Source organism: Accipiter gentilis, chromosome 21 (assembly GCF_929443795.1).
Source record: "Accipiter gentilis chromosome 21, bAccGen1.1, whole genome shotgun sequence".
In the NCBI taxonomy this organism is placed as follows: domain Eukaryota; kingdom Metazoa; phylum Chordata; class Aves; order Accipitriformes; family Accipitridae; genus Astur; species Astur gentilis.
Window position 1 is genome coordinate 1,836,861 of NC_064900.1, and position 12,071 is coordinate 1,848,931.

Genomic DNA, 12,071 nt, shown 5'->3' on the forward strand with positions numbered 1-12,071 from the left:
TGGAAGGGAAAAGAACGTGAATGATGAGGCTCAAGGGGAGAGGGCATGAACAGAGGGACTGTAGCTAAACAGATTTGCACCAGAGAGGTCTAGACAGAATGAGAACATGAAGGGAGGGGAAAAGTACAAATGGAGAGGACAGGAGAGGAAGAGATGTCCATCAGAGGGATTTGGCAGGGACGAGAATGGGAATAGTGGGGAGCGGATGGAAACAGAAATCATCATTTAGTGATGGGTGGGGAATAGAGCATGAACAAAGGTGGCTTTTTCTCATTTACCTCAACTTTAGCAATGCTCTCAACATAGTCTCCACCAGCATTCTTGGATGTGGGTGGACATTGTGTTAAATAATACCTTTTGGCTCTTTTTAAACTTCAGTGCACATCAGTTTGCTTGGTGCAGGTTCTATCCAGAATTTTACAATTCCAAACTTCATTTTCAAGTCCCTTATTCTTTAAGGCTGCTGCAAATCTCCTCACTCTCTGTAAGTCTTTAGAGGTGTTATCAGCGTACAGTGTAGCTGGGGATGGGTCTCCTTCAGCATGGGATAGATCTGTGTGCTCACTAATAAAGGAGGAACTCTGATGGAGGTGTTAAGAGTACTGCTTGCTCATTGGAGAAAGGTGGAGATGTTGATATGGTTAACTGTGAAGCGATGGCATTCAAATAACATCTGCAGCGCTAGTTTGCTGAGTGTTTACAAAGCCTTCAGTGGGAGCCTGGAAAACTTATTTCTGTGTCCCCAGAACATGACTGGAAGTGCTGATGTCTGGTATTCTACTGCTTCAGGTCTTACATACTTAACCTAAGATGTTACTAAAGAAAATGGTAATACTTGCACTGGGACTATATAATGTCTAGGGCACTGAATAATTAAACTCAGCACAGACTTTAAGCTGCCAGCATCTCTGGAAATGTGATTTATTTACATTAGTACTGAGTCAGGTAAAATGTTTCTGTTCACATCATCCTGAACAGAACACAACAGATATTCCCATCTTTTAGAGCTGTTTTCAGCAAGTTGTATGTTTAAGAAGAAAACACTGGATTGCACCTATTTGTTCAGACAAGTTCTACGTTTTTGACCCGAAAGTCAAGTTACACATTCTGCAGAAACTCACGTGGCCATCAGAAAAGCCAGGGACAGCACATATGCATCTATCAGCTGAAGGTAGCCTTTGTTCCCAGCTGAAACCTGGAAATAGCATGATTTTTTTCAGCACTCTTTATTTTTCCTCAGTGTTCACAAATGTCTTGACTCTGCAATGGAAACTGTTCAGTGACCAAGGCTCTCCTGCAATATTTTCTCCGTTTCGTCTTGTTGAAGCTGTTGTTCTGCTGGGCAGCCATCAGATTTACTGCAAAATCTCTAACTAGGAAAATGAGGATGGATGAGGAAGTCTTCACCTGAGCAAATCTCCCCTTTCTCTCCTTCCACAAACCATCCAAAGTAAAACTATGTTGCACTTACATTGTGCTTTTGGCTTCACAATGCTTACAGTGCCCAAATTTGCTCTCAAGTTTGACTGTCAGGTGAATGGCACAGGAAACTGGGCAATGCTCTGAAAAAGTGAGCAAGATCTGTAACAGCTTTTGCAATCAGGTGGCTTCTACCTGCTGTGTGTTCGGTAAGGCTGGCAAGAGCTGAGTGAGTAGGGTATGGCTGAGTAGTATATATTTATAAATTGTAATCATAGTTCTAGGACAAACTGTGCTTTACAAAAGCCTTAAAGGTGGAATGGAGTGAAAAGCGAGGCTGATGTGTTCACACTGTGGACTGTGGGGAGTCTTACTAAAATAATGTCTTTGTGCTGCACGAGATGTAGAAGTGAATGTGGACTATACAGGAGAGTTACCCTGATCAGCCTGTACTCAACAAACAAATTAACATTTCACTTTTATTTATTCTGGGTTGGGGCAGGGAGGCTGGGGGGGATGAGGGGGCTGTTACACAAAGTCTTCATTTAAATGCTTTGTGGTTGTCTGCTGCTGCTGTTCACCCAGCTCTCCTCTGGCTCAAGGCCCTACTTGTTTAGCCAGGTCTCAGCTCCTCTTAAGACTTAGGCAGCCTTGCTTCTCAAGTACTCCCTTCTCTGTGGGACCATGGAGGCAATCCACTGAGCAGTGCACTGCTTGGCCTCTTCCCACGTGTAGCGAGGCACATAGCCAAAATCCTTCTGTGCTTTTCTATAAGAGAAGGTGAATGGGGTGTTCAATAGAGTGACCAGGTGACGGTTGGTGGAGGGGATGTATCTGACAAAGGGCCGGAGCAAGAAGCTCACGATCTCCAGCAGCAGCGAGAAGTAATACAACATTGTCAGAGGCATGGGGAGCCGCGGCTCGATTCCAAACCCCAGGTCCCTGGTCAGCTCGTAATTTAGATCTGCGTAGCTCATATGAGGAGTGTCATCTGAGATGTAGTAGAACTGCCCCCTGATGTACTCGGCTTTCTGCGGGACTTGCAGGGCTTTGGCTGCCTGCACGTGTGCCCAGGCGATGTTCCCCACGTACACAGGGTTCACGAAAGCCTCCTTCCTGGAGAAGCGCAGGTAGACATTTTTGTTCAACAGACACTTATCCAGATGACCTTGAAGAAATGGGCAACCTTCTCCAAAAATGTACATGGATCTCAGGGCGCAGGTCGTCAGCGTGCCGCCATCCTTTAGCACCTGGCCATCTGCTTTCAGTACAGAATCCTCTGCCAGTCTCTTACTCTGGGCGTAAGGAGATTTTGATATACTCTCATAAGCTGTATCTTCGTCACCATTGAAAATTGGGTCACCTTTGCAGTTTGGGCCTGTCACTTCTATGGTACTGGTATATATGAAGTGCTGGACATTACAACGGACACATGCCTCCAGCAGTAGCTGAGTACCTTCAAAAAGAGACACGTGCAAGTCAGTCCAGAGCTCCCCAAGCAGGAAAAAATGGGCTTTTTAGATCAGAAACAGCATCTCTGGCCTGAGCTTGGCCAGATCTCCCCTCTCTGCAGCTGGAAGAATCCTGTCCTGAACTGGGCAGCATTTTCAGTGAAACTGAACCTGCGCTGAATCTGTATTTAAGCAGTATCAGTGCACCTGCTGGAGTTAAACAAGGATGAACACTTGGTCTTAATTGCATGTTGTGGGGTTTTTTTATGCCGAGAGTCAAATTTTGCTCTTGCTTAGGTTAGCATGGATACTGATTACAGTTTCAGGGGCTTGTGCCTGTTGGTTGGATTGACATGGCTTAAGGCAGAGAACCTTCAGAAGCTGCCCCTCTCATTAGGTACCATCCATCCTGTATGCTGAAGCCCCTGTTTTCCAGGCTCGAGGTGCTCTTGGATGGTTTGCTAAGCAGGGACAGAATTAATGTGGGACCTGAAGGTTTGCTCCAAAATCAGCTTCACCCAGTGGAAGTCTATTCACTATTCAATTGGCTTCAAAGGAGGGTTTGAAGAGAAAGCTCTTATGTCAGAACAATGCACAATACCATGTAGTCAAAGATCATAAAGTGCAGCGAGCAAAGCGATGTTTGTGTATGTACACCTCCTTTTTCTGCATATTCTGTCTTTTACTTGCAGTAATACAGGATTTCCTACTTTTAAAATCCTATCATAGTGCTTTCATTGAGGGGAGCAGAGGTAAGCTGGCAAGTTCAAGGTCTTTCAAATAGCCAGGAGGGTTAAGCTAGGCAAGCACATTCAAGGGGGAAATAAATACTTTCATCTTGCAAGTCTGTGAAATACATAGCAGTGTCTTGGCTGGTCAGAAAGCCAAAAGAGCATCAGAATGTAAATGGAGGGAAATAAGGAAGAGGACTGCAGTATTTACTGACTAATCTTAGGGTCAGTTTGCTCTAGAAGCAGGACTGGCATGTGCTTTCATTCTACCAAATGTTATCAGCTAACCATCACAGGCCCAGTGGGCTTATTTCACCCACAGGCAGACTCTGATCGGGGGGATCTGAAGGAATTATGAAAGCCTAGATACTTTATGCTTAAGTCTAAACCTGCCAAAAGGAACAATGGGACAGACGTAAACAAACTCTCTAGCTCTGACTCCAGCTTTTTTCTTTCTGCTTTCTGCTTCTGGGACATTTTAGTATTTTAGTATTTGTCTGGGTTTTTTTGTTGGGTTGGGTTTTTTCCCCCATGGGTTTAGGCAACACATTCTGCCATGAAAAACAGATTGTAGCAAGAGTATGGTCATAAAGAGAGAGCTTTACAAATCCTGTTTCTGAACTACCTTCCCTGTATATTTATTTTTCATACTACCCAATGCACAGGTTTACAGGAACTTGCCTTCCTGCTCTTCCCTCCTGGCAGGGACCTAAGAAGCTGCCTGCTGGGCTCTAATTTGTGGTCACTGACAATTTGTGGCTTTGAGTGAGCAGAAATGAAAGGATCTGGAAGCTGAATGTACAGGCAATGAGCCAGGCTAAAACAACCAAAATGTCATCCTGCTGTTCTTAAGGTGCGTGTAAGAGACAACTTGACTACAAAGAATGCTCTGGTGAGTAGCCAATATTTGTAAAAGTGGTGCCAGTGGAAGTATGTTCCTTATTTTTTCCATGAAGAAGCCCTGTACCTGTGGCAGAGGGGAACAAAGAACCAGGAAAACTATTAATGTAAATAAGACCGTCTTCCCCAAATCTTCACCAAGGAGCTGAAGCAACACAGCCAGGGAGGTCAGTGTGCATGCAGGTTAGGCACTACCAGTCCTCTGGCAGGCATAGAGGGTTTGGGATCAGAGGGAGGGGGATAAAGTTGATCTTTTAGTACATATATTTCAATTTCTTGGCAGCTGATGCGACACCAGCCATTCCCAAGTCAAAAACTCCCCCCTTCATCTGATCTTTTCATGAAGAACAGGGGCTCCTTAGTAGAAGGGGAGATCCCATCACAGAGTGAGAAGTCACTCAACCCCCTCTCTCCCACAGACTTGAGTTTGTTGGGGGCGTTTTGATGATAAGCTGAAGGTGGGAGAGCAGCTGCTCCTATGAACCGCATTCATGCACCCACAGACATAATGGCAAATGGGAGGAAAAGGAAAAAAGAAGGAAGAAAAAGAATAGGAAGCAGAGCGCCACAGGGTCTGGGATGTTTGCTATAATTGCAGCGAAAGCATGCAGCGTTTGTAAAAATTGAATACTACACAGGCAGGGATGCTGTATGGGGAAGGAGAATAAGAACCGATTTCTCAGATGCGCACCGGGATTTCAAAGGTGAATTGCTTCCAGACAGGTCCACTGAGCATAGCATTATGGCTATCCCCACTGAAGGCAGAGCCTGTGCAGATCTCAGGATGGGCATATGTGAGTGCTGACAAGCGTGAATGATCCTGCAGTGCCCTGCAGTGGAAGACCAGTGCACACTGGGTGTGGAAAGGGCCAGCGCTGCACATATACTTTGCACTCACAGGTGTGGCTGTGCAAGATGCAGAACGACCCAGTTAATCTGGTTCAAAAATACAGGTCAGGTGCTCCCTCTCCTGAGCAGATGATGATCGGGACGTAGTAGACATGGGTTTGAGAAAGGTGCTTCACCCACTCACCTGTTACATTGACTTCCCAGAGCAGCTGCTTCTCTATGAGGCCCAAGGTGTCAATGATGGAAGCTGTGTGGATGATGACGGAGACCCCCTGACAGGCACGGTGCAGGAACGTCACATCTCGGATGTCCCCTTCCAGGATTTTCACTGCCGTCTTACCCTGGAATGCTGCAAGAGCAGCAGAAAACAAAGCAAAAGACCTTAGAGGCATCCTAAGAAGAGCACGGAAAGGAGTGGTGAAGGGCCCTGTGGAAGCTGATGCTGCGCCTGGGAGGTGCTGACTGCCCAGGCAGGGGAGCGATATTTTAAGGCTGGGAAAACAGAAGGTATTTTGCAATGGCTATATTGTCAAGTGCTAATTACAGTGCTATGGAAGTCTATGTCGCACTACCTACTGTATTTTTGGAGCCAATATTCAACATGGTTCTTTCTTTTTTCTTTTTTTTTTAAGAGAAATCTTTCTCACTGCTAGCAAGGACCTGAAGCTTCCTTCAGGTGTGACTATTTTAAAGTTCACAGGGGGAGTAGCTTTAGCTATGCATGTTCTGGTGACTGGCTATTTATAAAAGTATTAAGCCAAGTATACCAAACAGCCAGGGACTGCATGCTCCTGTCTTCAAGGTGATGAATGATCTTTTGCCACCCACATGTGTGCACAGAGCTGTGTTCACACCTATCTTCTGCCCCTTGTCCTTGCCCATATCACAGCTCTTCTAATACATACAGTTCTGACACATCTTTTTTATGTACCTCGGCCAGGATTGCTGTGCCTTTTCTAACTCCAGCTCTGGCTCCATTTCAGCGTCTGTGCTGTGGGGTCTCTTCTAGCATGCACATCTTTCTGGTCCAAATTTGAACTCTTAAGGCTGCTCTCCTCAGCTACCTCAGCCCTGACTTGCTTTAACTGCTGGATTTTAAGCCCTCTTCCTCCCCAGCAGCTAATGTGTGTGACCTTGATGCAGTCTTCAGTCTCGGAGCCATCCTTCCCTTAAGTTTTGCTGGGCAGAAGCATCCTTCATACAGCCCAGAATCACACTAACAAAATTGAGCTAGTGCAGGACGATCGTCTGGAGAAATGTATAGTCTGAGGCGATGCTGTTCTCCTTGGAAGCCTGCTGGCCTGGCTGCAGCTCTGCCATGGGAGAGGACTTTTCAGCGTAACTTACAGCTTTTCAGGAGGTGGTGGCATGTCCTCTCATGAGCCTCTGCTGTGGTTGCACTAGAGGGCTCCCCAGGCACAGCTACTGGGAAGGGACTCTGCACAGCCGGAGTGCTGGTCTTCTTCCAGCACAATCAACTGCCCATTTTAGATAAGAGAAGAATCTGATTAATTTATACAGCTTTTAGACTCAGCCTGACTGAAAGCTCATGTATCCTAGTGCTTTGTGACCAGCTCCAAATCAGGCAGTATTTCATCCCTTGTCTTTAATGGGGAAACACTAAGAGAGACAGCTGCTGGGATCTGGAACTGAGTGGGAGTATCTTTTAAAATGGGGTTTATCTCATTACCTTTGTAGCACACTAGAATGTAATCCTGTATTAATTTAACAATCATTCTGATGCAACAGGCTTGAGGATCTTTTTTTCATCACAGTCAGTTGGTCTGAGATGTGAAATTTGTGAAACATTTACAAAACAGTTACTAAATCTAGAGTTACTGCCCTCCCAGCACTGCTATATGCTCTCTTATGCTCTTTTATTTTACAGAGTGCATTCATTTCCTAGGGCTCCGTTTCCAGAAGGTTTACACTGACATCTACTTGTATGGATGCAAAAGCGTCAGACTATGGGGCTAGGCTTTTTGTTAAGCACCTGGCAGTTAGATTTGCTCTAATAAACATTAGTCTTTGTACAGTGCTTAGGTTGATGTTATCCATGAATAAGGCTTTGTGGGGTTGCAGTAACCCAAAGGACCAAAATACATGGTTTTCACAATGTAAATTCTAACATGTGGCCCCTTCAGAGTGATGCCTGGGCAGGAATTAGGAAAATTGAAAGTTTTTACATGTGAGAATCAAAGCTTTCAGGAAAAATACAAAAGAAACCTGTCCATTTCAAAGCTGATCACAGGGATAGTTGGTATCAGTCACTAGAAAGCTGCTGTCTAGCTGCTTTGTGCCTTGTTTGGGCTTGCAATTTAAATTGTGTGTGTGATATGAGGCAGGAAAGCTGCTCCTCCATTCCACTTTACCCAGCAGAAGTTGCTGTGCTAAATACAATACGGGCCTTGTCCACTTTACCAGCATCAGCTAGATGTCAGGAATCAGCAGATTGATCTTGTTTTGCTCTGGGAGAAGAGGAAAACTACAGGTGAGCTTGGAAGTAGAGAGAGGAAAGAAGAAAGGACTGACAGACAGCGGTTTCAGTCTGAGATGGACAGGAGAGAGAAACCTGATTTCCATCTGCACAAACCATTGTCCAGGCATCAAAAAAGCACATGTGTGTCAGGTGGAAGGGGGAGGAAAAGAATAAATTCAACTCAGCTCTCCATTTTCTGTGTACAGTGATTATGAGAAAGTACCTACCCATTGGGAAAGCTTCTTCTACTTCACCACTGGTTTCTGTGTCCTCTGAGCTGTAAGCAATGCTCCCTGCTTGCTATGGGGTAGTTTTTGCTTGGAAATGCAATGACTACTCAATAAAATTCAGTGTCCTGTTGTGAGCAGTGTTTGACTCAGCAATCCACTCAGACTACTTGCCCTAAACTGTCTGTCTCTTTTCTATGTATTGTTTAAACTTCAAGCAAACAGCAATGTCTGTGGGACTTTTAGCTTGAATTTCTTAGTGCTCTTTTATAGAGGTCCTAACAGCTGTGGGGTGGGTGGTGGGGAAAGGTACTCCTCATAAGAGGTTAACCGGATGGTTCATTAAAATGGTCTACTTTGTGTATTCATAGGAGAAAATGAAAAATTGCAACTTATTTTCATTTGTAAAGGGTAGAGCAATTTATTGGCTTCTTTGACCCAAGGAAGCTAAAATGTTTATTCTGTTCCCATTTCAGGTACTGGGATGTTCTGTTGCTACTCTGCCTTTCTGTTTTGAATGCAGTGATAAAGGCAAATGAATGTCTGCAAAGTTGTGCAAAAAGCTAGGAAGAAGTTTCCCAGAGCAGGAACTTCCCCCAGCAAAAGTCCTGGAAAAAACCCAACATTCCTTCTCCCTCTACTTTCCTTCTACTTTGGAGCAGTACTGGGTTAGCAGTACAAAAACACTCAAGGCTCAAGCATTGCACAATCTATAAATGTCTGTCTCTGAAAAATGACATGAAATGAGGGTTCAGGGAGAAATGGGAGGGATGTACAGAGAGATGAGGCAAGGGGGAATCAATGCTTTGAAATAGTGAGAAATCCTCTTGAGAACAACCTAGGAGTTTCCAACTTTTCCAGAAGTGCCAGTGCTATAGTGAACAAAAACAGAATTGCATAAGTGGAAGCACAGGAAAGGCAGAAAGATAAATTTGAAGTGGAGATGGGAGGTAGGAAACCCAAGGCACCAAACTACTATGTTCAACGTGATGTTCATTCTCAACCACACAGTGTAACTGGGTGGACTCCAGCTCACAGCACTTGATATCGATTGGATCATCCCGGACTCCCCAGGGCTGCAGAAGACCGCAAATGCCACTGTTTTACGCAGACTGAGTGCGATGGTCAAGGTCTCAGCAGTAAAGATTTTTGGACAAAAGAGGAGTGTCCTTGAGTGTCTCCTGGCACAAAGAGCTGTAACTTACACATACTCCTGTGTCTTACCCGCAGCTCTGACTCTGCAAAGATATCGCAAGGAAAAAGCGCTCAAGGGCTTAGTGAGAAAGAAACCCACTCAGCTCTGCTCCTGGCTATTCAAGAAATCCAAACAACATATGCTGGCAAGTAAAAGTCCCTGCAGTAAAAATAACACAGGTCAGAGGACTCCAGCCACACAGTTTTTGCAGCAGCCCTGCATTTGGAATAGGAGTCACTGTGCTAGAGAAGGGCTTGAAAGGGAATGGCAGGAAAATACTTCAGGTAGTCCTGAGCACAGGCACTGGCAGGACACTTGAAGAGATGGAGCTACAGAGGTTGGTACAGGCAGAGGGACTGCCAGTCAAAGTGCAGGGCCTAAGGCAGGTCAAACACATCTGAAATGCCAGCCTGCTGTTCCTACTACCTGTTTGTGGGGGGGAATGGCTCTGATGATAACTGATTTTTCCCTTCCTCTTGCGCTGGTCAGATAGGCAGCAGGAATGGTACAAGAATAGTAGAGGGAGTGTCAGGGCTGTCTTCAGTGGAGGAAGGAGGGAGGGTAAGGAAAGAGGTCCTAGAGCTTTCCTGTTAACAAAAAAGGAGCAGCGAAACCTCTGCTGTAGGCCAGCCAAGGTTGTACACACACAAACCCTCATTTTCACTCCCCAGGAAGCTCCATGATCCCCACAAAGCTCTCCTGGCCTGAAGCAGCGCGGGTGCTTCTGTTGCTGCCCTGCTGCCTCAGTGTTAAATCACACGCGCTCCTGCTGCCGCAGCTGCAGGTTTTGTCACTGCGGGAACCGCCTGGCAATCAGAACTGCTGCAAGGCTCATGGCATCTAGCAAATCCTCAGTGAAATGCTGAATGACATTTAATGAGGAGTTGTATAAAACCATCCTAAAGGCTTGTGCAATTTGCACCGGGTTTATGGTGGACTGTTACTACACTTTGATGACACTTAAATGCTTTATAGAAAGAAATATAGAAAGATTGTGGCTCTTTAGCAAATCGTATGGGGATATTTCATAAAGGTTCCCATATAGTTCCCTGTATAGAGGAAGAGTAGCCTTGAGGTTAAGATGTGATGGAGGACAGCATTGCCAAGTAAATGTGATGTAAGGACTTAAGAAGTAGATCGAATTTAGGTTCCTACATGCCTTTTTATAGATGTGCTCAGGATCCCAGGAAATGGGACTTTTAAAATATAATACTCTGAGCTGCTTTCCCCGCCACAGACTGTTTCTGACACTGGGCATATTGCTCATTTGTGCTGTCTCCACTCCATTCAAGAAGCCAGAATTCTGACTTGCCCTTTGCAAATGGACCCTGTCTCTTCTGTGCTTAGTGCAAAAGGATTCTGCTCTCCAGAAAACTGCAATAATGTTAATAATAACAACAAATTTTTAAGATACCTCATCACAACTCTCAGCCAGATGATCACTATTAACCAAACTAATCACGGGTTGAAGAAAACCATTAGCATTTACACCCACAACTTTGTCACTGGCTTCTAGTCTAGCACATCAGAGCCCAGGACAGTATGCTCTGGGTTACGCTGTTGTCCCTCTTCCCCCAGTATAGCAACTCTTGCATTTTCCTTCCCCGCAAGCAGAAGCATGAGATTATGTGTTTTGATGTAATAGAAGTCGGGTTGAAGGCAGCCTCTTTACGGCATGAACAGCACACAGGTATCTTCCAATCTAGAGAAGCCTTGGGGTCTGGCAAAGGAAACTCTTGCTTTTACATTTTACGTCTGATTTCTGTGCTGGAGGGAGAGGGAAGGATAAAGCACAACTTCCTTGAAATAAAATCTCCATCTGCAAAGCTGGTGTGGATGAGAGGTAAAGGCTTCCAAGCTGTCCATACAAGACAACAGTACATATACCCGCAACACACAGTCCTCACGAGATGGTACTTACTTCCAAATCTCCCAAGTGCTTCATTGCTAAAGGCTTTGTCTAGCAGTCGGATCTCAGCCAGTGCCTCCTCTTCTTCCAACAGCAAGCGGACAATCCTCTGACCAAGAAATCCTCCTGCTCCTGTCACCAGGCAGCTTACTCCAGCCAGGGACATTGCTCTGGGTTGCTCCTTGGTGCCGAACTGGCTGTTTCTTGAGCTTAGAGCGGCTGGTTCACCTCCTGCCTGAGGAAATGAACACATGATATCAACCTAGGGGGTCTTTACAAATCAAAGGGTGTTACCAGAAGGAGAGACTACTGGAAAAGAAACTCTAACCCCTACATTAAACAACAATTTTTAAAGCATGTCTTACTTTTGCTAGCTATTCCTATTCAGAAGTAGCCTACGCATTTTTCCATGCAAAGAAAAAAACTCTTTACAAACGATTACAAACTAAGAAATTAACAAATCTGAAAATGCTCTAAATCAAAGCCAAACAAACCCCACAAAAGTCTGCCTCAGTCCTTGGTTCCACCTCTCCAGCACTCAAAAGGCTGTGGGGGAGATTTGCCTGTATTTATATACCGCAGAGCACGACCTCGGTCATTTTGTTTCCCCTCCCTCTTGTGTGCCTCCTTTGCTGCAAAAACGAACATGATGCTTCCACCACCCCACCCCCCCACGAGGAAGGCTCTGGATGCGGCGAGGTCTGAGCCTAGATGTGGTCCTGCATGCCTAAATCCTCAGAGGGCAAATCCTCACGCTGATAACTCTCTGTAGCTGCGCTTGCTTGTGTAACATGGTGTTAATATGAAGGTAGAGAGCATTAAAATTAAATGTACATAGCAGGAGTTGCTGTTTATAATGGTTTGAGAAGTGGCTTCTATTGCTGTAGGTTTTTTGGATACTGTGCTCCCCC

At 45.2% G+C, this 12,071-nt stretch overlaps 1 protein-coding gene across 3 annotated transcripts; it reads right to left on the reverse strand.

Annotated features, from left to right (window-relative positions):
• Positions 1–564: 564 nt before the first annotated feature.
• LOC126049087 (3 beta-hydroxysteroid dehydrogenase/Delta 5-->4-isomerase-like) lies at positions 565–11,702 on the reverse strand. Of its 3 annotated transcripts, none has more exons than XM_049824915.1 (4): positions 11,655–11,702; positions 11,173–11,395; positions 5,535–5,699; positions 565–2,875 (listed from the first exon to the last, which is right to left on the reverse strand). In XM_049824915.1, exons 2-4 carry the CDS (start codon positions 11,324–11,326, stop codon positions 2,061–2,063), a joined length of 1,134 nt encoding a protein of 377 aa, XP_049680872.1. In that variant the 5' UTR covers positions 11,327–11,395; positions 11,655–11,702; the 3' UTR covers positions 565–2,060. The 3 variants fall into 3 exon arrangements, with proteins under 3 accessions (XP_049680872.1, XP_049680871.1, XP_049680873.1); XM_049824914.1 differs by having other exon boundaries at positions 11,526–11,686; XM_049824916.1 differs by having other exon boundaries at positions 11,495–11,686.
• Positions 11,703–12,071: the final 369 nt, after the last annotated feature.

Coding starts and splice junctions, on each gene's coding strand:
- LOC126049087 (XM_049824915.1), bottom strand. CDS start 11,326: ATGTCCCTGGCTGGAGTAAGCTGCCTGGTGACAGGAGCAGGAGGATTT. Junction 5,700..11,172: donor AGCACTTGGGAGATTTGGAA/GTAAGTACCATC, acceptor CTGCTCTTGCAG/CATTCCAGGGTAAGACGGCA. Junction 2,876..5,534: donor CTGGGAAGTCAATGTAACAG/GTGAGTGGGTGA, acceptor CTCTTTTTGAAG/GTACTCAGCTACTGCTGGAG.